General features: G+C 32.9%; 1 protein-coding gene across 1 annotated transcript; it reads right to left on the reverse strand.

Moving 5' to 3' along the window:
* Window positions 1-10,253: 10,253 nt before the first annotated feature.
* Window positions 10,254-19,914, reverse strand: LOC127107041 (CBS domain-containing protein CBSCBSPB3). Its single transcript, XM_051044316.1, has 14 exons — window positions 19,623-19,914; window positions 19,261-19,429; window positions 19,019-19,151; window positions 16,211-16,381; window positions 13,629-13,707; window positions 13,405-13,524; window positions 12,757-12,823; window positions 12,139-12,244; window positions 12,007-12,065; window positions 11,604-11,710; window positions 11,400-11,521; window positions 11,137-11,216; window positions 10,963-11,052; window positions 10,254-10,860 (listed from the first exon to the last, which is right to left on the reverse strand). The coding sequence occupies exons 1-14, from the start codon at window positions 19,745-19,747 to the stop codon at window positions 10,693-10,695; spliced, it is 1,596 nt and encodes a 531-aa protein (XP_050900273.1). The 5' UTR covers window positions 19,748-19,914; the 3' UTR covers window positions 10,254-10,692.
* Window positions 19,915-21,000: the final 1,086 nt, after the last annotated feature.

The following is a 21,000-nucleotide window of genomic DNA, read 5'->3' on the forward strand; positions in this document are numbered from 1 at the left end:
ACAAATAATAGTCATTTCAATGCGTGCCAGAATATAGAATTGGAAAAACACCAAAGTAAAATGATTTATTGAAAACCTTTAATTCCGTAACCGGGAATCGAACCCGGAATTCATCTTAGAATTTGCCTTGTGTGCTACTACGGATTTCATGTTAAAGCAATGCAAACTAAATTATATATATAAACTTCTTAGTTTTTTTCTTTATTTGTCATTTACTCCTTTTGTCCTTGTCTAGGATAATGTAGTATTAATTACACACAAAATATACATTAAATACATTACTTCTTTTTTTTAACCACAAACATATACAATTATTATAATAGTGAAATATTATATAGTATTTAAAGAGCTGACTAATATGATAAATAGTGAAATATTATAATAATATTTTAAATATATAATAATTTAGAAAAAATTATTTTAAATATATAATAATTTAAATATATAATATTATATTATATTTTATATAATATGATATATATATATATATAACATTAAATAATACTGATATAAAATTATGTGATTATTAATTTCATTAATCAATATTTTTATTTTATTAATTAATTTTTTATTATTAAAAATTATTTTTAATATTTGAGTGGTTTATTAATCAACTTCATAACTTCATTAATTAATTTTTTATTTTTTATTAACCAATTTTATTTTATTAGAAAAAAATTATTTTAATATATGATCGTTTATTAACCAATTTATTACATTGTTCGCGCACTATTCATGTTATTGTTAATAAATACTTTTATTTATTTGTAAAACATTATTTACCATATAAATATAGAGAATAGTATATACTTATAAATATTTGGTAGAAATATGGAATTAGGAATAGCATTCCTGTATTTTTTTAATAGGTAAAACTTATCATCCGATTTTATATATAAAGATATTTTTAAAGACACATATTCTAACATTGTCAGGTAACACTCATAATTTAAAAAATAGACACGAATGCACACTTTCTTTTGATAAGTATTATAAACATAATTGATTATTTTGGTTTAATAAACAACTTATATATTTGTTGTATATATTATGTTAAATACAAATTATGGTATTTGTTGAGGAAAATATCATATTGACCTTAAAATATCATTATTGACCTTAAAATTGTGAAAATATCATATTGAACTTATATATTTTGGTTTATGAAACAACTTATATATTTGTTGTATATTATGTTAAATACAAATTATGGTATTTAATTGGATAGTGCACAAGTGTTTTTTCCACGTAGAGATAAGTGGTGCTTCAAATTCGATTTACAAACTTCTATTTTTTAGTGTGTTGAGTTGATTAACTTATGTTGTTTGTACATTTTCTAGTTCATGGTTATATAACATTCACCCTCTTTGATTTCGATAGATAATACTATAAACTCTAAACGTGGTCATGAAGCCTAATTGTTCAATTGTATTGCTTTTTATTTGAGTCTTAGAGATCACGATATAGATCGGCCAGGTAGTCGACTTTTGTGACTACCAATATTTTGATATATCAATGAAATTTTTGTAGAATTGAAAAAATGCTAAGTAAATTGGTTTATTGAAAAAAAACATTTCCATAGTCGGGAATTGAACCCGAAATTCAATCTACAATGTGCCTGATGTGCTACTACAAATTTCTTATCAAACTAACGTAAACTAAATTATATAATAGATAATCTTCACAATTTTTTTTTTTTTTGTCTTTTACTCCTCTTGTCCCAGATTATAAAAATATTATCAGTTTGTGTAGGAAGTAGTAATAATTACATTTACACACAAAATATTCCTTTTTATATTCTTATAATTTGCCATACGAGACATATTTTTTAAAAACACCTATTCTAACATTGTGAGGTAACACTCATAATTTTAAAAAAATAATACAGACACTGATGCACACTTTCTTTGGTAAGTATTATAAACAAAATTGATTATTTAGTCATATAAATCATGGTATTTGTCTAAGAAAGTATCATATAAACCATAAAATTGTGGTCTACTAAAAGTATATTAGGATGGCGGATGGATTATTTCACTTTTAAATCTACATATTACAACTCTAACTATATTTCATTCTCCCTTATCCTATTGGTATATTTCACTCTCCTTAAATTTAGAAAAAACATATTTACTCATATATGTGATACATGATACTCTACAATTAGAATTAAAAAGAAGTACTCATATTTACTCATATATGTGATACATGATACTCTACAATTAGAATTAAAAAGAAGTGAGTACTTTTGGTTTGAAATTGATGATGATCATTCCATTTTGATGCATAATATTTTATTATTGTATTTAGACAATTTTATAATTTATTTTATTATTTTTACTATTTTAGTGTGCTTTGATATTTAATTTAATTTTTATCTTTATTTTCAGCTTCATTCGGATAATAGGAGGATAATATGAGTGTAAATCGCATAGTATTAATTTCGCTTGTTAATTGATACTGTAATCGAAAGGGAATAAGAATCTGTTTAGGGTTTTGGATTTATAATTATCGATGATAAGTTGAGAAACTGAACAATAGGTTGACTCGTTTTAGCTTATTTCATAATCACTTATTTTCCCTATATTCTCAATCGACTCTAAAATCCCCTATATCGTTTTCTTTTTTTGGTTAATTTTGCCAAGGGTCTGTGCGTTACGACTTGAGTGTCGTTTCCCTTACTACAGTTTAATTTTCTTGTGATATTTTCTTTCTGATTGATGCAACTCTAGAGGCAGAAAAGTATCTTTCTAGGGAGACTTTCTTTAAATCATTCCAGGTTGTAACAGAATTCGACTCAAGATAGTACAACCATCCTTTTGTAGCACCTTTCAGTGAGAGTGGAAAGACTTTGAGCTTGATGTGACCTTCTGTTATTCCTTCAGGTCTCAAAGGTGTAGAACATACAACATGAAATTTTTTCAGATGCTTATGTGGATCCTCACCTACATGATCACTAAACTTTGACAACAAGTGTATTAAACCAGATTTCAATTCAAAAGGAACAGTAACATCAGCATATTCGATACATAAGCCATTATAATTAACATCAGGAGCAGCAACGAACAGATTCTAGTATTCAGAATTTGCAAACACAAATTGGACAGCTTGCCACTTCAATGAATGTCATACAGCAAGCTCAATGATCGAACCAACTAGATGCCCAAACAGTACTGAATCCAAAAGGCCCTAATATGAGTGCAATTTCCTTGAGATCCGGAAAAGTTGTTGAACAAGCCCCAGAAAAAAATTAAAAAAAATTATTGAGGTAACACTTGAACCTTTTGTTGTTATTGAGGATGAAAAAGAATATGTGTCACCAATCCCTTTCCCATAGAGAGTACTGAAAACTAAGAGGAAGACAGAGAGAGAGAGAGAGAGAGAGAGAGAGAGAGAGAGATTATGGATGTATTCAGAAAGGTGGTAGTGAATATTCCACTACTTGATGTGATTAAGTAGGTTCCGAAATACACAAAATTTCTGAAAGGTTTATGCTCACACAAGAGGAGGTTGAAGGGAAACGAGAGAGTCAATTTGGGACAAAATGTTTCGGTCCTTATTCAGCCTAAACCTTCACCTGAAAAGGTTAACGTTTCAGTCCTCAATCAGGTCATGCCACATAAGTGCAATGACCCGGGAACTTTTGTTATTTCATGTACCATTGGAGATAGTAAATTCGAAAATTGCATGTTAGATTTAAGAGCTTCTATTAATGTTATGCCTACTTCTATTTTTAACAATCTTGATCTTGGTCCTTTGCAACATACAGGTCTTACTATTCAGTTGGCAAACATGATCAATGCTCGCCCTATTAGAATAGTGGAAGATGTGCCTGTTCAAGTTAATGACTTGATTTTTTCTGCAAATTTTTACATTCTAGACATGTATGGAGAAACAAATTCAAGCAGATCACCAATCATTTTGGGCATACCTTTCATGAAAACAGCAAAATCAAAAATTGAGGTTGACGATGGAACATGTTCATAGAACTTGGTGACATTTTCGCAAAATTCAACATTTTTTATGCTATGAAACATTCCTTGGAAGAGCATTTTGTTTTTCAAATAGAGTTGCTTTCTCAAATTGTTGATGAAGCTTATTCTGATTTATTTTAAGCTGATTTTCCAACTTTATCTGATTTTGATGATATTTACTCATGTGATGCTTGTACTAACACTAATCTTTGTGATGTTTGTGCTGAGATTGATGTTACCTTGTAGGCTGAAAGTGTAAATGAAGTTGTTTATGTAGCTGAAGCTCTTGACAGCCCGGTTGCCCCAAACATACCCTCCATTTAACAACCACCTTCCTTAAAGCTGAAATCACTTCCTAAAAATCTGAAATATGCTTATTTAGAAAGGAATGAAAAACTTTCTATTATAATTTTGTCTAACCTTGATTTTGATCAAGAAAATAAGCTTTTACAGGTTTTGAAGAAGCATAAGAAGGCGATTGGGTGGACCTTGGCCGACATACGAGGTATTAGCCCCTTCATGTGTATGCATAGGATTTAACTTGAATAGGGAGCTAAGGTAGTGAGGCAGTCTAATGCCCCAAACTAATTTTTGATCCCACAAACCAACACGGGTCTTTTCAACATGTTTTGTCCTCACTCACATGTTTCCCGGGAAACTTCCTAGAAGGTCACCCATTCAAATACTACTCCAAGTCAAGCACGCTTAACTATGGAGTTCTTATCCGTTAGGCTACTAAAAAGAAGATGCATCTTATCGGTATAGGTAGTACCAATTAATCCTTATAAGTCTTCCTTCAAACATGCAGTCTCATACCTACACAATCTCAGGATCTATCTCATTTCGATGTGAATTCGGTTTTCCATAGAAGTTGCAAGGAGTGTCTCATTGTTATACCTCGTACACCGAAAACCACTCCCTTGCCCTCGGGTGTTACATGTAACCATTCTCCGCCCACTTCGGCCTCGAGTGTTATATGCCCACCAGTTTCTGCTTGGTTCGTCTCTGAACCATATCGTACTGGAAGAGGTCTACTCTGATACCATTTCTAATGCCTCAGACTGCTTTCAGGATTATTGACTGACCCCACAAACCAACACGGGATTCTCAGCATGTTTTGTCCTCACTCACACGCTTTCCGGGAAACTTCCCAGAAGGTCACTCGTCCAAATACTACTCCAAGTCAAGCAAGCTTAACTATGGAGTTGTTATCTGTTAGACTACTGAAAACAAGATGCATCTTCTTTTCGGTAACCCAACAGATAAGAACTCCATAGTTAAGCGTGTTTGACTAGGAGTAGTATTTGAATGGGTGACCTTCTGTAAGTTTCTTGGAAAGCGTGTGAATGAGGATAAAACATGTTGAAAAGACTCGTGTTGGTTTGTGGGGTCAGTCGGTAATCTTGAAAGCATTTTGAGGCGTTACAGGCAGCCCCAAAGGCGACCTAACCTTTTAGTTCTTGATTTTGTAAAGAAGGAAGTAACCAAATTGTAGCAAGCAGGTATCATATATCATATCTCTGATAGTAATTGGATAAGCCCGTTGTAGGTTATAGTTAAGAAATTTGGACTCATAGTGGTAAAAAATGAAAAGAATGAACTTGTTCCCACTAGAGTTCGTAATAGTTGGAGAGTATGTATTGATTATAGGAGACTGAACCAAGCTACTAGAAATGATCACGTTCCTTTGTCGTTCATTGATCAAATGCTTGAACGGCTAGCTGGTAAATCACACTATTGTCTTCTTGATGGTTTTTCATATTACTTTCAGATCCATATTGCACCAGAGGATAAATAAAAGACTACTTTTATATGCCATTTTGGTACATTTTCTTATAGGAGGATGTCATTTGGTCTTTGCAATGCATCTGGCACATTCCAGCGATGCATGATTAGTATTTTTGCTGAATTTATTAAAAATTGCATGGAAACGTTTATGAATGATTTTACTATTTAAGGTTCTTCATTTTATGCATCCTTGAATAGTTTGGAGTTGATTCTAAAGAGATGCATTGAATCTGACCTTGTTTTGAATTATGAAAAAAAGTTATTTTATGGTTGAGCAGGGAATTGTTTTAGGGCATATAATCTCTACAAAAGGAATTTTGGTAGATCCTACTAAGATTGATGTGATTTCTACACTACCTTGCCCATCTGGCATTCGCGAGATTCATTGTTTTCTTGGTCAAGCAGGTTTTTACAAGCGCTTCATAAAGGATTTCAGCAAGATAGCTCTTTCGCTATCAAAGTTGTTGAAGAATGATGTCACTTTCAAGTTTGATGACAAGTGCAAAAAGGAATTTGATTTCTTGAAGAAAGCATTGACCTTTACTCCCATCATCCAACCTCCTGACTAGACCCTCCGTTTTTAAATTATGTATGATGCATCTAACTATGTAATGGGAACGGACCTTGCACAAAGGGTGGAGAATGTTGTCCATGTTATTTATTATGCTTGTAGAACTTTAGATTCTGCACAGACTAATTATACTACTACTGAAAAGGAACTCCTAGCTATTGTGAGTGAATCTGGTTTCGTCAACAGAGAAGAATGAAATGAGAGATCTCTTCCTTTTGTTCTTAATTGATGTTGTGTTGCGATTGCTTGAGTTCAAGTTCAGCTCATAACCGCAAGAACCACAACTGCAATAGCATCACAGCAAACAAATTGAAAGAAAGATCAAAATGAATACGCATTAATATATATATAGAGAGAGAGAGTGAAAGAGAGAGGACATGTAATTGACATGTCTGATAAAGGAAGAGAGGTGAAGTGGTTGGTGAGAAGATAACCTAGGCATCTCTTCTTCTTCTTCATATACTTTTCTGTGAGGTGTTTGATGTATGGGGAATTGACTTTTGGGGTCATTTTCCTGTATCTTTTAGTTTTCTATATATTTTACTTGTTGTTGATTATGTCTCAAAGTGGGTGGAAGTTATCCCCACTAGGACTAATAATTCTAGAGTTGTTGCGGATTGTGTCAGGTCCAATATTTTTTGCATGTTTGGAATATCCTGAGCTATCATAAGTGACCAAGACACTCATTTCTGTAACCACACCATGGAAGTTTTGCTTAGAAAGTATGAAGTTGTGCACATAGTCTTTATTGCATATCACCCACAAACTAATGGTCAAGTTGAGATCTCAAACAGGGAAATTAAGCATATCTTGAAAAAAAATTGTGCAGCTGAATAGAAAAGACTGGAGTCGTCGTCTAGAAGACGCATTTTGGGCTCAAAGAATAGCTTTCAAAACACCAATAGGGAAGTCTCCATATAGACTTGTATTTGGTAAGGTATGTCACCTCTCTGTAGAGATAGAGCACCGTGCTTATTAGATGGTAAAAAATTGTAATTTGGAGATGCAACAAGCAGGTATGGAAAAAAAACTCAAATTACAACTGATTGAAGAGCTTAGGCTAGAAGCTTATGAAATCTTTAGGATTTATAAGGATAAAAATAAACACTTACATGATAAGATGATTTCCAGGAAAGAATTATCCATATACCAACAAGTTTTATTGTTTAACTCCCGTCTTAAAATTATGGTTGGGAAACTTCGATCGAAGTGAATTGACCATTTTGTTGTTACTAATGTTTTTCTTCATGGTGCAGTGGAAATTAAAATTACATGTATTAACAAAGCCTTTAAAGTCAAAGGGCAGCGCCTGAAGCTATTCCATGAAAGTCCAGTGCCTGAAGATGCAACCATAGAAGAGCTTTAATTGGAAAAGCCCAACTACAATGCAACTTGATCCGGGAGCACTTCTTCCTTTTTCTCACTCTTATTTTATATTTATGTTCTTTCATTGAGGATAATGTGTGTCTTAAGTGTGGGGGAGGGAACCTTTTACTTTGTTTTAATTTTTATTATTTTTATTTTTTTTCTTTTAAAAAAATGCATCCTTTTTCTTTGATTTTTGAGTTACAAATTGTGAGTATTTTCTATGTTCTATTGATTAATGAATTATGGTGTGATGTGATTGATTTTTTTGACGTTCTTAGTATGACAAGTAAGACTAAATGGTTAATTGTTCATCATTTGTGCTAGATCAATAATCTTGTGAGATTTTGAGTCTTTTAATGGATAACATTCAAAAATCCATCTCTTTCTTTCTTGTGTGATTTCACTCATGTATGTTAGTCTCTAGAACTTGAATTGACTCTTTTTGAAATTGTTGATTACTTGTGCATACTTATGTGATAAAGGGAACTTATTTTTATTTTACTTTTAGCCATTTAGTCAAAAAGACAACACTGACTAATATCATTATTTGTTTGAAAATCCCTTGAGCTTATTTATCTTATTATTTCTTTAAATTTATTACAAGTCATAAAGTGAAAAACAATTTTTATCACCCAAGTCCTTATTGTTCCTTTTGAGAGAAAAAAGTAAAAAAAAAAATTAAAAAAAAAAAGAGAAAATGCAAAGGTGTTGTTTGAAAGTGAATGAAATATTTTTAGTTTAATTCCCGCAATTCTTTTCAATTTTCTTTTGACCCTTTGAATTTTAGCCTAGTACCCCCTTAGGATTTATCTCTCGTGTACCCTGGTCAAGTTACAATTGAATAAAAGTCTTTTTGATCTTTGTGTACATGTAATTCAATTGTGGATGTTAGAGTCTTTTCAAGCTTATGGTAGTGAGAATTTTCATGTTGTGCTTTGAGTGTAAACTGTCAACCTAAATACTTGAGAGTTGAGTGAATTTTATCTTGTGAGAATCTTGCTACTTATGATGTACTCTTTGATAAACTGTCATTTTATCTATTTTGACTATCACAATAGTTGGTCACTAACGCCATATTCTTAAAGTTTAGAATTAGAATTTTGCTTCCACGTGGTATCCTGAGAACTTTTGGACTTGCATGTTTTGTTTTGCTCTTGTTTTTCTGTTTTGAATTTTGAATTTATAGTTTTGCTCGGAGTGTAAAAGTTCAAGTGTGGGAATTTGATCAGTGCATTTTGATGTACACTCTTCTACTATTGTACTTAGACAATTATATAGTTTGTTTTATTATTTTTACTACTTTAGTGTGGTTTTATATTTAAGTTTATTTTTGTCTTTATTTTATTTTCGTATTTTATTTTTAACTTTAATAGTTATTTGATGTCTTCTAACTGTGCATACCATATCTTGAGCTACAGAAATCGGATTGAGACGTTCTAATATGCATTGGAAAGTTAAGAGAATGAGCCGTAAGTTTCGTGTTGATATCAAAAGCTGATTCGAAGTGAATGAGGGTCGAATAATTCGTTGAAGTTCTAGACTTAATTAAAATAGTTAGTTTGCACCGATTTTTATAATTTTCGGGTCGATTTTCATAAGGGTCAGAATTTTCCTTTTGTTATAAGAGAAAATTCGCTGCTGCAGTAGGATTATTCTAAATTTTCACAATACAATATTGCTTGTACGATTCATGGAGAACTAATCACCAAGGATTGACCTACTGATTCATGTTTCCGCAAATACTTTGAGGTTTTATATTTTCAATCCAATTTCTCTCACTTTCAATATTCTTCTCTATATTTTATATGCTTAATTCGAATTACATAAATTCATGTTGATTTATTAAGATTGGTTTATGTTCCTTGATATGTATCGCGTTTTAGTGTTGCTTTACCGATAAATTGCATACGTTGAATCACATTTGCTTAAATCGTGAGTGCTGAATCTGTTTGGTTCATTCAGATAATAGGAGTGTAAACCACATAGTGTCAATTTCGCTTGTTAATTGATACTGTAATCGAAAGGGGATTAAAATTCTCCCCGGTGATAAGTTGAAAAACTGAAGAGTAGATTGAATCATTTTAGCTTATTTCATAATCACTTATGTTACCTATATTCTCAATCGACTCTAAAACACCTTCTATATTGTTTTTTTTTAATTTTGCCAATAGTCAATACGACTGGAATGTCACTTCCCTGACTACAATTTAATTTACTTTTTTGCCCCGTGTGCTACAGAGAATCTATATGATCTTGTACAGATGGCACATAAATCCATTATTAATTTATATTTAACTTTTGTTATATTTTAAGTACTAAAGTACACTTAAAATTATTTAATTTGATATCTATTTTTAAGAAAAATATAATAAAATTTTATAGAATGAACTTATTTAAGACCTATGTGACATGTTGTAAAATTGCAACCCATGAAATTGTCCTGTTGCAAGACACTTGGAGAAAATTACTATGTCAAAAATAGTGGTAACTCAACACTAATAATGGAGAAATAGACCACATTGGATTAAGAGACCAAAATGAATGATAGAAGATTTAGAGAAATTTAAATCATTTATATTCTACCAATGATTATTTTGACATTACGTGACATCATTGCAATTTGCAAGCTTGAAATCAATCAATGAAAAATGCAGAACCCCAGCATTTCTCATTGTTGTATAACAAGACATTATCTATTCTCACTTAGAAGGATTAAGGAGAAAGGATTACGATCGGCAATTACATTGGAGACCAAAAATAATAAGTTACAGTTTCATCAGAGACCAAAAAAATATAAGTTACCATTTTAACTAATCACTTAGTCTCATCTCATGGGGATAAATACTAAGCCCAAATAACAAGACTCAGTATTAGAGAAGCTCCCATATTTCAGTATTCAGCATTTCCTTTGCAATGAGCAGTTAAAATGCAAAAGAGCTCTGGGATTCACAGAGCAAATATTGCTTTTTCCTGCTTAAACCACGAAACACGTTACTTGGATCGTTTTAGGTAGACTAATATGGCAATGCTTGTTATAACAATAGCCCCTGCAAAAATACTGGACTTGAGAGACAAAACACTAGATGTTCGTCTAGTGGCTGTATCAGGTTGTGGTGTTGGTTTGACTGAATTTCCGAAATCCAAATGCAACTTTAAAGCCTGAAATACAAAAATATTTTTTACATGAGAATCTATTAATCAAATCCAAGTGAATTATCCCATAGAGACCAATATCATCAAAGGAGAAGAAGATAACTTCACCTTCACTCCTGCAGATCTAGCATAGCTGACAGCAGAAACAAGATCGTCATCGGTTCCAAGAAAAATTCTATCACCTTCATCGTCCTCGTACTATAAAATGAGGAAAAATTGATGTAAATAAATAAAGACATGTAACTCTTAAGGCAGAAGAATTTGCATTAGCATAAAACACACCACAATCGCAGGGAGTTCTCTGTCCTTGATAACAACTCTCTGCATGACTGCTGTTACTAGCTCATCTAGATGTTCAGTACCTACAAAAATACAGCAACATAAATAACTGAGTTCTTATAAGAATCAAAGTGGGTCGAGAAGAGGATAAAATTACATAACCCGGGTTCAGATGTCAATGCACAAGATGTTTGTGGCAAACATACAAGATGAAAACAAACAAAATATAGACCAAGTCCTCCCAATGTTTTCCCTAAGATAGTTACCGCAGTTGAATCGGTGCATGCGACCATTGAGATCCTCAAATTTAAAGGGAAATGAATTTTCAAAACCCGTAGAATACTTTGATGTATCTGCCCCATCCGATGTCATGAGCCCAGAAACATCACTGCAATAAAACAACGTAGATTTAAATATCAGAAAAAAGCAGAAAAATATCTCATGTTTAAATATTTGTACAACCAGTATACCTATGAGTATCAAAATCTTCTGGTGGCTCTAGAGCTAAAGCTGAATCCCAGAATTTTTGCATTATTGTATTTGCCACATCATTAACAGCTCCAGAGCTACTCTCAACCTAAGGTACATCTTAGTAATCAGAAATTGGCATCTGTATCAACTATCAATAAAAAATGGTAAATGACTCTTTCTACACAATATAGACTTCAATTTTCATTAAAAGTGAACACCACAAGGATTGCAAAAATGAAGATGCCAGAAGGAGGAATGTTATATGAACAGCTGAACTGATCCATTAAACACTTTTAAATCCACTGTACATAATACAGAACACTTGTGTTATGATTCATCCCATTCTGACCTGTCTACGAAATGCTACCTATAATTTGTATGTATCCCAAAAATGAAGTTTACCAGGGAAATTGCAGCATGAGTTATCTGCAAAACGTCAATGCAAGCAGCAACATATCCCTCTGCAGAAACAATAATAGTCGGTGAGAAGTAACAATTTAGAGTCTGCCAGCAAATTTAGGAAAGTAAGCTCACGTCTGTCTAGCACGGGAAGATGTAAAAATTTCCCATCGTGCATCATATGCAGGGCATCAAGTATTGTTGTATCTAGTGTTGCACAATCTGGGTTTGGAGTCATTACCTAAGTGAGAAAGGGAAGAACCAAGAAGAAAATCAAACCAGTTCTCAATATCGAGCGAAAACAAGACAACAGAAGAAATAGTGTCTCACAATTAAACAACCCTTTTTCCACTTTCGTTAATTTTTAGAAAAATAAAAAACTTATATATTTAATTGATCCCTGCAAATATACCACTTTTTTATTTTAGTCCTTGTATTTTTTTATTTTTTTTTTGAGTTCGATCCTTGCAAATATTTTTTATTTTGCCTTGGGTCATTGTTCTTTTTGTTTTGTTTCTGCAAAATTAGTTTATACTGAAACTGATTCCTGTAAAATGTAGAATATTTGATTTTAGTCATAAATCTGATATAAATCTATTTTGCAAGGACTAAAATACAAGAACAATGACCAAAAGCAAAATAAAAAATATTTGCAAGAACCAAAACCAAAGGGAAAAAATTACAGAGACTAAAACTAAAAATGGTATATTTGCAAAGACCAATGACATATTTAAATCAAAATAAAATATTAACCTTTTCGACTAGAGTCAACTCGGGGGAGAGATTTTGAGCCACAACACGCATAAGTATGTCCTTTGACCTGCATAAAAGATGTATAGAGTGTTAAGGAATCATACAACGATAAGGAGCAAATTAGGAAGGGTGAGATAAAGTCCTGCATTGAATTAGATCACGCAGAGAGTAAGGGAAAAAGAAAGGAACGTCAGCATTGAATGACAATGTAACCACCAATCCACTTGGCAAGATGGGATGGAAATCAAGAAGGGGTTTTAGGTAAGGAGGGAATAAAAGAAAGAGGCAAGGGCTAGGAGCCTAGGATGAAGTGGGTGTGAATTCAAAAAGGTTTCCCGCTTTGGGGCTTTTGAGTAGGGAAGGGAAACCAGTACAGTATCCCCTTGAAATTCAAGTGTTTTATTCTGTATTATCTGTTTCTGGTAGTGTGAGAGTACTGAATCTATGGATTTAATCTCAGTAAATGGGAATATCCGTATTTACTGTAATAAAATACTAGGCACCTACCAGAGAACATTATATTGAATCAAAACTTAGTCCCGATATCATTAAAGGGAAGTATTATCTAAGATAAATACAACCATTTATGTCATCCCATATAATGAGAATTCAAATAGAATAGAGTAAAGCCTCTGAAAAAGATCTTACGTGAGTATCCCCTGAATCTTGGATCCTGACAAGGATACTATAACAGCTGAATTAACACGCAACTCCTGCATCTTTTTTGCAGCTACATATACAGGATCTGCTGCTGATGCAATAGCAACCCTAGAAACATAAAGCTACAGAACTTTGTAAAACAGTTATACCTGACCGTATAAGCATCATGTGGCAATACACACATACACAACAAAATACAATGCGGAAATTACTTTGTATTTTCGCTGATTAGGGTTGACAAGGAAGGCTTGAATATTCGCTCTCTCAATGTTTCCAACAAAGCATTTGGAGCTGATAAAGATGGGAACAATTGAAACAGAATTTAGTATCATTAAATAAGAAAAATATAGAGCACTTCTAACAATTGATAAAGGAAGGATAGAGAAGTTGACAATTTACAGGACTGATAAAAGAAGTCAAATCTATTTTCAACCGACCGTGATACCAAACATGTCGCGACTCCTGAGTGGGATTGGCTAACAACATTGAAACACATGGCAACCACTCAAATCGACTTTAAAGATAAGATAAAAAAAAGTAGAAACCATCCAAATCAGTTTTAAAAATAAGAAACATAGAGTGTAATTGCATACATTAAAAAGTACACATTTAATATTAATGCCTAAACTTGCTAAGTTTTAATGCAATTCTCTTAGTAGCATTGATTCTCAACTCATCTTGTTAGAATATTATAAAATATTTTATAATATCGTTTATATTAATTTAGAGTATATATTAGTATCAGATTTTATATTAGTTATTATTATATTGATTTGTTCTTGATTTAGGATTGAGTCTATATATCCCTATAAATAGGGATTAGTATCGAGTCTTTTGTATCAAGTAAATGATAAGCTATATTATCAATAATATTTTTCTCATCTCTTACCTTAAATCCCACAATTTCAACATGGTATCTAGAGCCTATTTTGATCCTGCGTGAGAGTACGTCCGCCAGCCTTCTGCCGGCTTTCCGCCGTGATTTTTCTGGTGATTGACACGGAATTCTGTCCTGTTCTCTTTGACGTAGTCCCATTCAGCTCATCTGCCCATTCTGTTTTGTTAGGGACCATCCAGCTTGTGGGTCCCACTTTTAAGAAAACGCCCCCGTTTTGGTGTTTGGGCTCAACACGGTGTCTTTTCTACCTACTATTTATGTAGCCTTTGCTTGGATTGAGTGAGAGTGGTGCTCTTGTTAAGTTGTCGATAATCATGAGAGTAAATTACAGATGTTAAGATTTGTTTGATGCATAAAATAAATAGCTTGCCAAATGTCTTGCTTGGACAACCATCTAGAGGACTTATTATTTAGTATTATATAGGTAGTTGAACCTTTGCTAGTTTATATGAACATGCATTTGGTTTTTTATTTTGCTACTGTTCTTTTTTAGTGGCTTGTTGTCTTGTGCTTCAGTGATTTAATCGGTGTTGCTTGTGTTCTTGGGTTGTTCTGCATTTGCCACTGTTCATGGGCATCTTGTGTTAGTTTACACATCTTTCTGTTTTATGTGTATTTTCCGCCCTTGGGAAAAAGAAAAAAAACTGCATATTTTGTTTTGATTGAAGTTGTCCTACCATAATCCATTTCAATTAGAGTTTCAGCTGTCGGATTGAGCACGGACTTAATATTTTTTAAGTTTGTTTTGAAGTTAAAACATTTTCAGGTTAAGGTTTCAGTAGCCAAAGTGAGCACTGACCTAACACCTTTTTTTTGTTTAAAGTTGTGACACCTTCAAGTTTGGGCTTCAGCTGCCGGAGTGAGTGCTGACCCAATGACATTATGGTTTGGTGTGATCTGGTGACACATTTCAATTAAGGCTTCAGATGCCAAAGTGAGACCTAATACCATTTCCATTTTGGTTTTTCTTATTGCAAAGCATGTTTGCTTCTCTTAAGTAGTTAAGCTTTGAGTAATTGCTTCTGCTTAATGGTTAAGCGTTTGTCTATTTTGGCATTCGTTCGTTATCAAATTGGGGTTAATGTTTCTTTGAAGCCATTTTGTGGTGATGCTAGAAAAAGATTGAAGGCTGAAGATTTATCTGAATCGTCGACCTCAGATTGTTGCCGCAATTGTTACGTTTTCTCTTTTAAAAGGTATATTTGTAACAAGCTTAAAGCTTAGTAAACTTCATCCTGAGGGGGAGTGATACCATATTACAAAATATTTTATAATATCTTTTATATTAATTTAGAATATCGATTAGTATCAGATTTTATACTAGTTATTATTATCATGATTTTTTTGAATTAGGATTAAGCCTATGTATCAATATAAATAGGATATAGGGTTTAGTATTGAGTCTTTTGAATAAGCTATTATCATTAATCAATAATATTTTTCTCCATCTTTACCTTAAATCCTACAACTTCAAAACATTTATCTACTCAGCTTACTATTCAAAGATAAAAACTTCAAGTCGTCAAAGCAAGAATATAAATTAAGAACTCTTTAAGAGAATCAGAAATCACAATGGAAGAATGTAAAGAAAAATTAATACCAAATTTAGGGAATAACTAACCGCACAAGTTATTAGTTAAGTTAGTAGAAGATTTACGCGGTATCCACTCTTCAAACACTTTTTGATTAAAAAGATGTATACTAGAAGAAGAAAAAAAGTGCACAGTTGTAATTCTCTTTGACCTATCTTTTTCTATTAACTACCAGCTCCTTTGTTTCTAATTTCAGCAGCAACATTAAAAACACATGTCTGTGTGTGGATGCAATTTACACATTCAAATACAGTTGGTAGTTGAATATTGTAAGAAGTGCATGAGAATACTTTTAATAACTAACCAGATGCATTGCTACTCCGCTGGCGTTCGGCACCTTCAACTGCAGCAGCAATGGCACTCCCCTGCTCGGCAGCCTTCTCCATTCTAGATATGGCATCATAAAGACATTTGGTAATATCCAGTATGGCAATGACTTCACCATTTTCCACAACAGGCAGGTGCCTAAACTTACCTAGCAGTTTAAAAAGAAATAATCAAATTATACCGCACTTAATAATTATTTTAAGCTCTATTTGATAAAAATAGTGAGTAACTGATAAATTAGTTTATAGCAGATGAACTTATAACAAATAGTTGATAGCTAATAGCGGATAGGCTAGTTAAATGAATTTGTAGTGTTTGGTAAAATTAGCGGTTGGGCTAGCTTATAAATATCAAATGATGGGGAAAATATGTTCGGTTAATATTTAATTTTTTTCAACTAAGATAACAAAGATAAAATTGAGAGAAAAATTATAAGCTTTAAGCTATAAGCTATTCAAAGTAGCTTATCAAAAAACGATATAGGACATGTTTGATTTGCTAAAAATGAGGTGCCGAACAAAACAACTTTTATTGTACTCTACTTGATTCATAAACTGGTCATGGAAACAAAACAGTGGGGCATAGGAGTGGACAAAAACAGAAATTATTGTCCCTCACTAAACCATGGGGCAACTTTTTGTCCCAACTACAAGCTATCTAAAATACAAAAATACTCTTTTCATTTTCTACTCATAAAAAGTTATCTCTCTCATCTCATCTCATCTCTCTCTACCCTTCCATGTCTCTATCTCTCCTAGATCGTTTCCTCTCTCAGTCTCCCCCTCTCTCTCCCTCTATCATGTCTCTATCTCTCTCATTTGTCTCTTCCCTTTCCTCTATCTCTTTTCTCCACTCTCACTCTCTCCTCTCTTTCAATTCTCTCTGTCCATCTCTTGTCTCTCTCTCTCTCTATCCTCCCTCTTTCCCCTCTCTATCTCATATTTTTCTTTTACAGCACCCTCTCTCCTCTCTCTTTCATATCTCTATCTTGTATATTCTTTTTCATATCGCTCTAATCACTCTTATTTATCTCTTTCATCTCTCTCCGTCTCCTATATCTCCCACTTTTCAACCTCACTCTTCTCTCTCTTATTTCCAATACTTATCCTTTTGGAAATCAAACAGGTCTTATAAGCTAATAAAAATAAGTTATAAGCTCGCGAATAAATGACAGTAACCAAACGGTTTTTTAATTATATGAGCTTATATGCTATATGTTAGATAAAAGTGCTTGCCAAACAGGCCTATAGGCTATACATCTAGACGAGATGTAAACACGGAATCTAGTAGAAACACTGCCCAATTCTTGCACCATCAGTCACCATTATTCAAAGAAATAGACAAAGTAATAAATAAACAGGCGGATGGTGGGAAAGGAATACTTCCACAAAGAGAAAACAATAAGGCACAGATTGTCAAATGAATATAGCTTTAAATACCAGAAAGGTACAGGTTTTGTTGTAAATCAGAATTAGATGCCATTTTTTTATTCTGAGGACAAAAACATGGAATATAAAACTGATGACAAGGCAATTTTAGTAGCTAAAAATGAAATTATTTTCCCCCGGGTAGCACATCTCATATAGTCTCAAGAAACAAAGAATGAAGACAGACAACTGCCACAATGTGCGCCCAAAAAAAAGAGTATTTAGAACCAAGGAATAGACAATAAGAAAATGCCCAAGTTGCTTTTAATTCCAACTATTGAACACTGTGAACAGTTAATAGTTCAAGGGGATAACATTATCAATTACCACCCTACGTATTCTAAGCCCCGGAGATAGGACACTGAAAGAAAATGAAGATAGAAGTGATCATTGGATCAAGCTCAAATCACCAATGGTGCAATAACACAAGTGACAGCAGGCTTCCTTGAAATACTCTTTTCCTATATTCTATTATAATACTTTTCCTATAGTCTCAAGAACAAAACTTCATTGAAAACAAATTTTTTTACTATGATACGCCAAATGTTTACAATATTTTCCTATATTCTATTATAATACATTTTTCAGGACAAGAACGGCTTGGAATACATTAGACATGGCTCCTACAAGAAATCACAGTAAAAACAAATATGCTCTCGTTGAAATGACTCTCCTTCATAAGGTCTACTATTAACTACTCCCTCCGGTCCTATTTATATGAGACAAGTTACTTTTTAGATTCATTGAATAATTAATGTATCTAGTGGTCTATTATCAGACCAGATACATTGATTGTTGAATGAATCTAAAAAGTAATTTGTCTCTTATAAATAGGACCAGGGGGAGTATTAAAGAAGGTAAGCCCATAAATGGAATCTACACAAGGAGCTCTTTTCAACCCCTGCGTACCTTCTAAAGCCATCTAAATTACCAAACTATTAGCAGTGCAACAGTACTAATAACTCTATTGCTAAATCGCAGACAGCGAAGATATCATGATATATGACTATAATTGTGAGTGATAAATGCGCATGAGCATCCTACATCATAAATTTCATATAAGAATATTACATACATTTAATGCATCCTCTCCATTATAATCAGATCTCTTACTAGAATATTGCATACAAGAACTCTATAAGTCATAATAAAAAATTAAAATTAAAAAAACTGCACAAAATGTATTAAATTAATTGGGATTGGCAACAAAAAAAAACAGTTACAATTGCATCATCCAAGCACAACAATACCTAAAATCGTGAAAACAACATTAATATACGACATCGGACATCCTAGTTTGATTTACACACCTAAAATCCAATAATAACACTGATATTAACAATAGGAATGGAGCTAACCTTGGACCATCTTTTGAAGAGCTTCAATGGCCCGTGTATCCGATGTCACAAACAGAGGATTCCGAGTCATTACTTTTGACACCATTGTTTGGTCCGGTCGCAAACCCTCGGCAATAACTCTAGTAGCAATATCCTAAACGCAAGACACACATCCATGCATTATACATTAAAATTAAATCTCATACTATGTTATCCACTTCACTCACTCAAGGAACACACATTCACACAGAAAATTCACAAACCTTGTCAGTCATGATCCCTGATAACAAAGCATTCGAATCAGTCAACAAAACAGCATCAACGCGGCGCGCTGCCATTCGCCGACATGCATCTGAAACTGATGTCCCCTCAGATATAGTAAGGGCTTTGGACAACCTAAGCTTCTTAACCGTCCTTTCTCCTCCATCAGAACTAAATCATTTCATCAACAACCACAATTATACAAAACAATTAACTATGATTTAATCACCAAACAATTCATCAAAATTCAAAAGCTCAAAAACAAAACTTAACAAAAATAATATATAGAATAAAATTAAAACTAAATCCGGTAATAACGATGATAATAAATTTAAGAAGATTGAAATGAGGAGAAGGAGATTACTCGAGAGAAGGAGGAGAAGAAGGTTTGCTGGAAGGTTCGCTGGCGGCTCCATTTTCGATCCTTTTGGACATGGAAGGAGGCTTTTTGTGGGTCCCACTGTGCCTCCTTGTTAATTGACCGCTCATTTTTCTTTCTGAACAGAAACAGATTAGGGTTCTTCCGTTTCTGTTTCTCCTCCACCAGCTACCACCATCAACCTCTTTCTCCTACCTTTTCTTCTTCCTTCTGTTAGAATTTCTTTTTATTGTTACATTCGGATAGAAATATATTAATACATTATGTTAATTGTTTTTCTTTCTTTTTCTTTAATTATTAATTATTGTAGCATCTCAGTCAGATTCAGACTTTTATTTTGCGACACCTTTTCTTCTTTTTTAGAAAAGTAATAATAATAAAGGTGAAGCTAAATTTTGTAATAAAACGAGTAAATGGCAAATTGGCAATGATTTCTATTTTGTTTTGCTTCTAAAATTAGAAATCGTTTTTGCTGTGGTTTGGCTGTGTCCAATTGTCGGGACATGGACCCCAACTTTGCTTTTTTTTTATAATCCTGAAAATATATAGTTTATAATTGGAAAGATTATAATACTTTTACTTTAGTAAAATATCTTATTTAATGTCCACAAATCTTAATTTAATGAACAAAAATTCATATTATTAAGTAGACTGTTGTAGATATTTGATATATCGGGTTTGGATGAAATCTAAGTTTATTGGTAGATTAATGATATTAGTAGATTGATGATGTAGCTTAGAAAATTCTAAATTATTTACTTTGGTTTGTTTTTTTTTTATGGTTCTCTTGGAACGTTTATGTACTTAATTGTTTTAGTTAATTGAAGTTAATTTGAATTGATTTAAAAAATATGTGACAGTGAAATATTTTTAAAATCCAATCGTTATGTTCCTATGTAGACCGAGGATCCTATGTAGATTGGGGATGTGAAATTAACTCGATAATTTACTTGCATGTGGTACTGGTATATTTGAAAGGAACATATTAGAGGCGACAAAATATCCCTCGAGAGCAAGTGAGTATCAAAAGAGGGGTCATTATTGCTCCTTTACCTTTTAGTCACATATTGGGCGATGAGTTCATTACTCGTTGTAATACCCCAAAATTTACCCTTCATTTTTCCTGGAAGCATACGCTTTACACCTCATGCATGCATTCATTTTTAGATCATTTAGCATTTGCATTTCATCATGGCAATCGGAATCGGATCCAAGAAGCTTGAACATCATCCAGGACACTTTGTGGGCTCTATTTAGATGATCAGTCAACACAAGGGAAAGACTTGAGTTACTTCCAACAGGGGTCTATTCGTCAGTCAAAACGTTAATCTTGAAGGAGCAAAGGTTTGTTCATGAGCTGTCA

This window comes from Lathyrus oleraceus, chromosome 7 (genome assembly GCF_024323335.1).
Source record: "Lathyrus oleraceus cultivar Zhongwan6 chromosome 7, CAAS_Psat_ZW6_1.0, whole genome shotgun sequence".
Classification (NCBI taxonomy): Eukaryota; Viridiplantae; Streptophyta; class Magnoliopsida; order Fabales; family Fabaceae; genus Lathyrus; species Lathyrus oleraceus.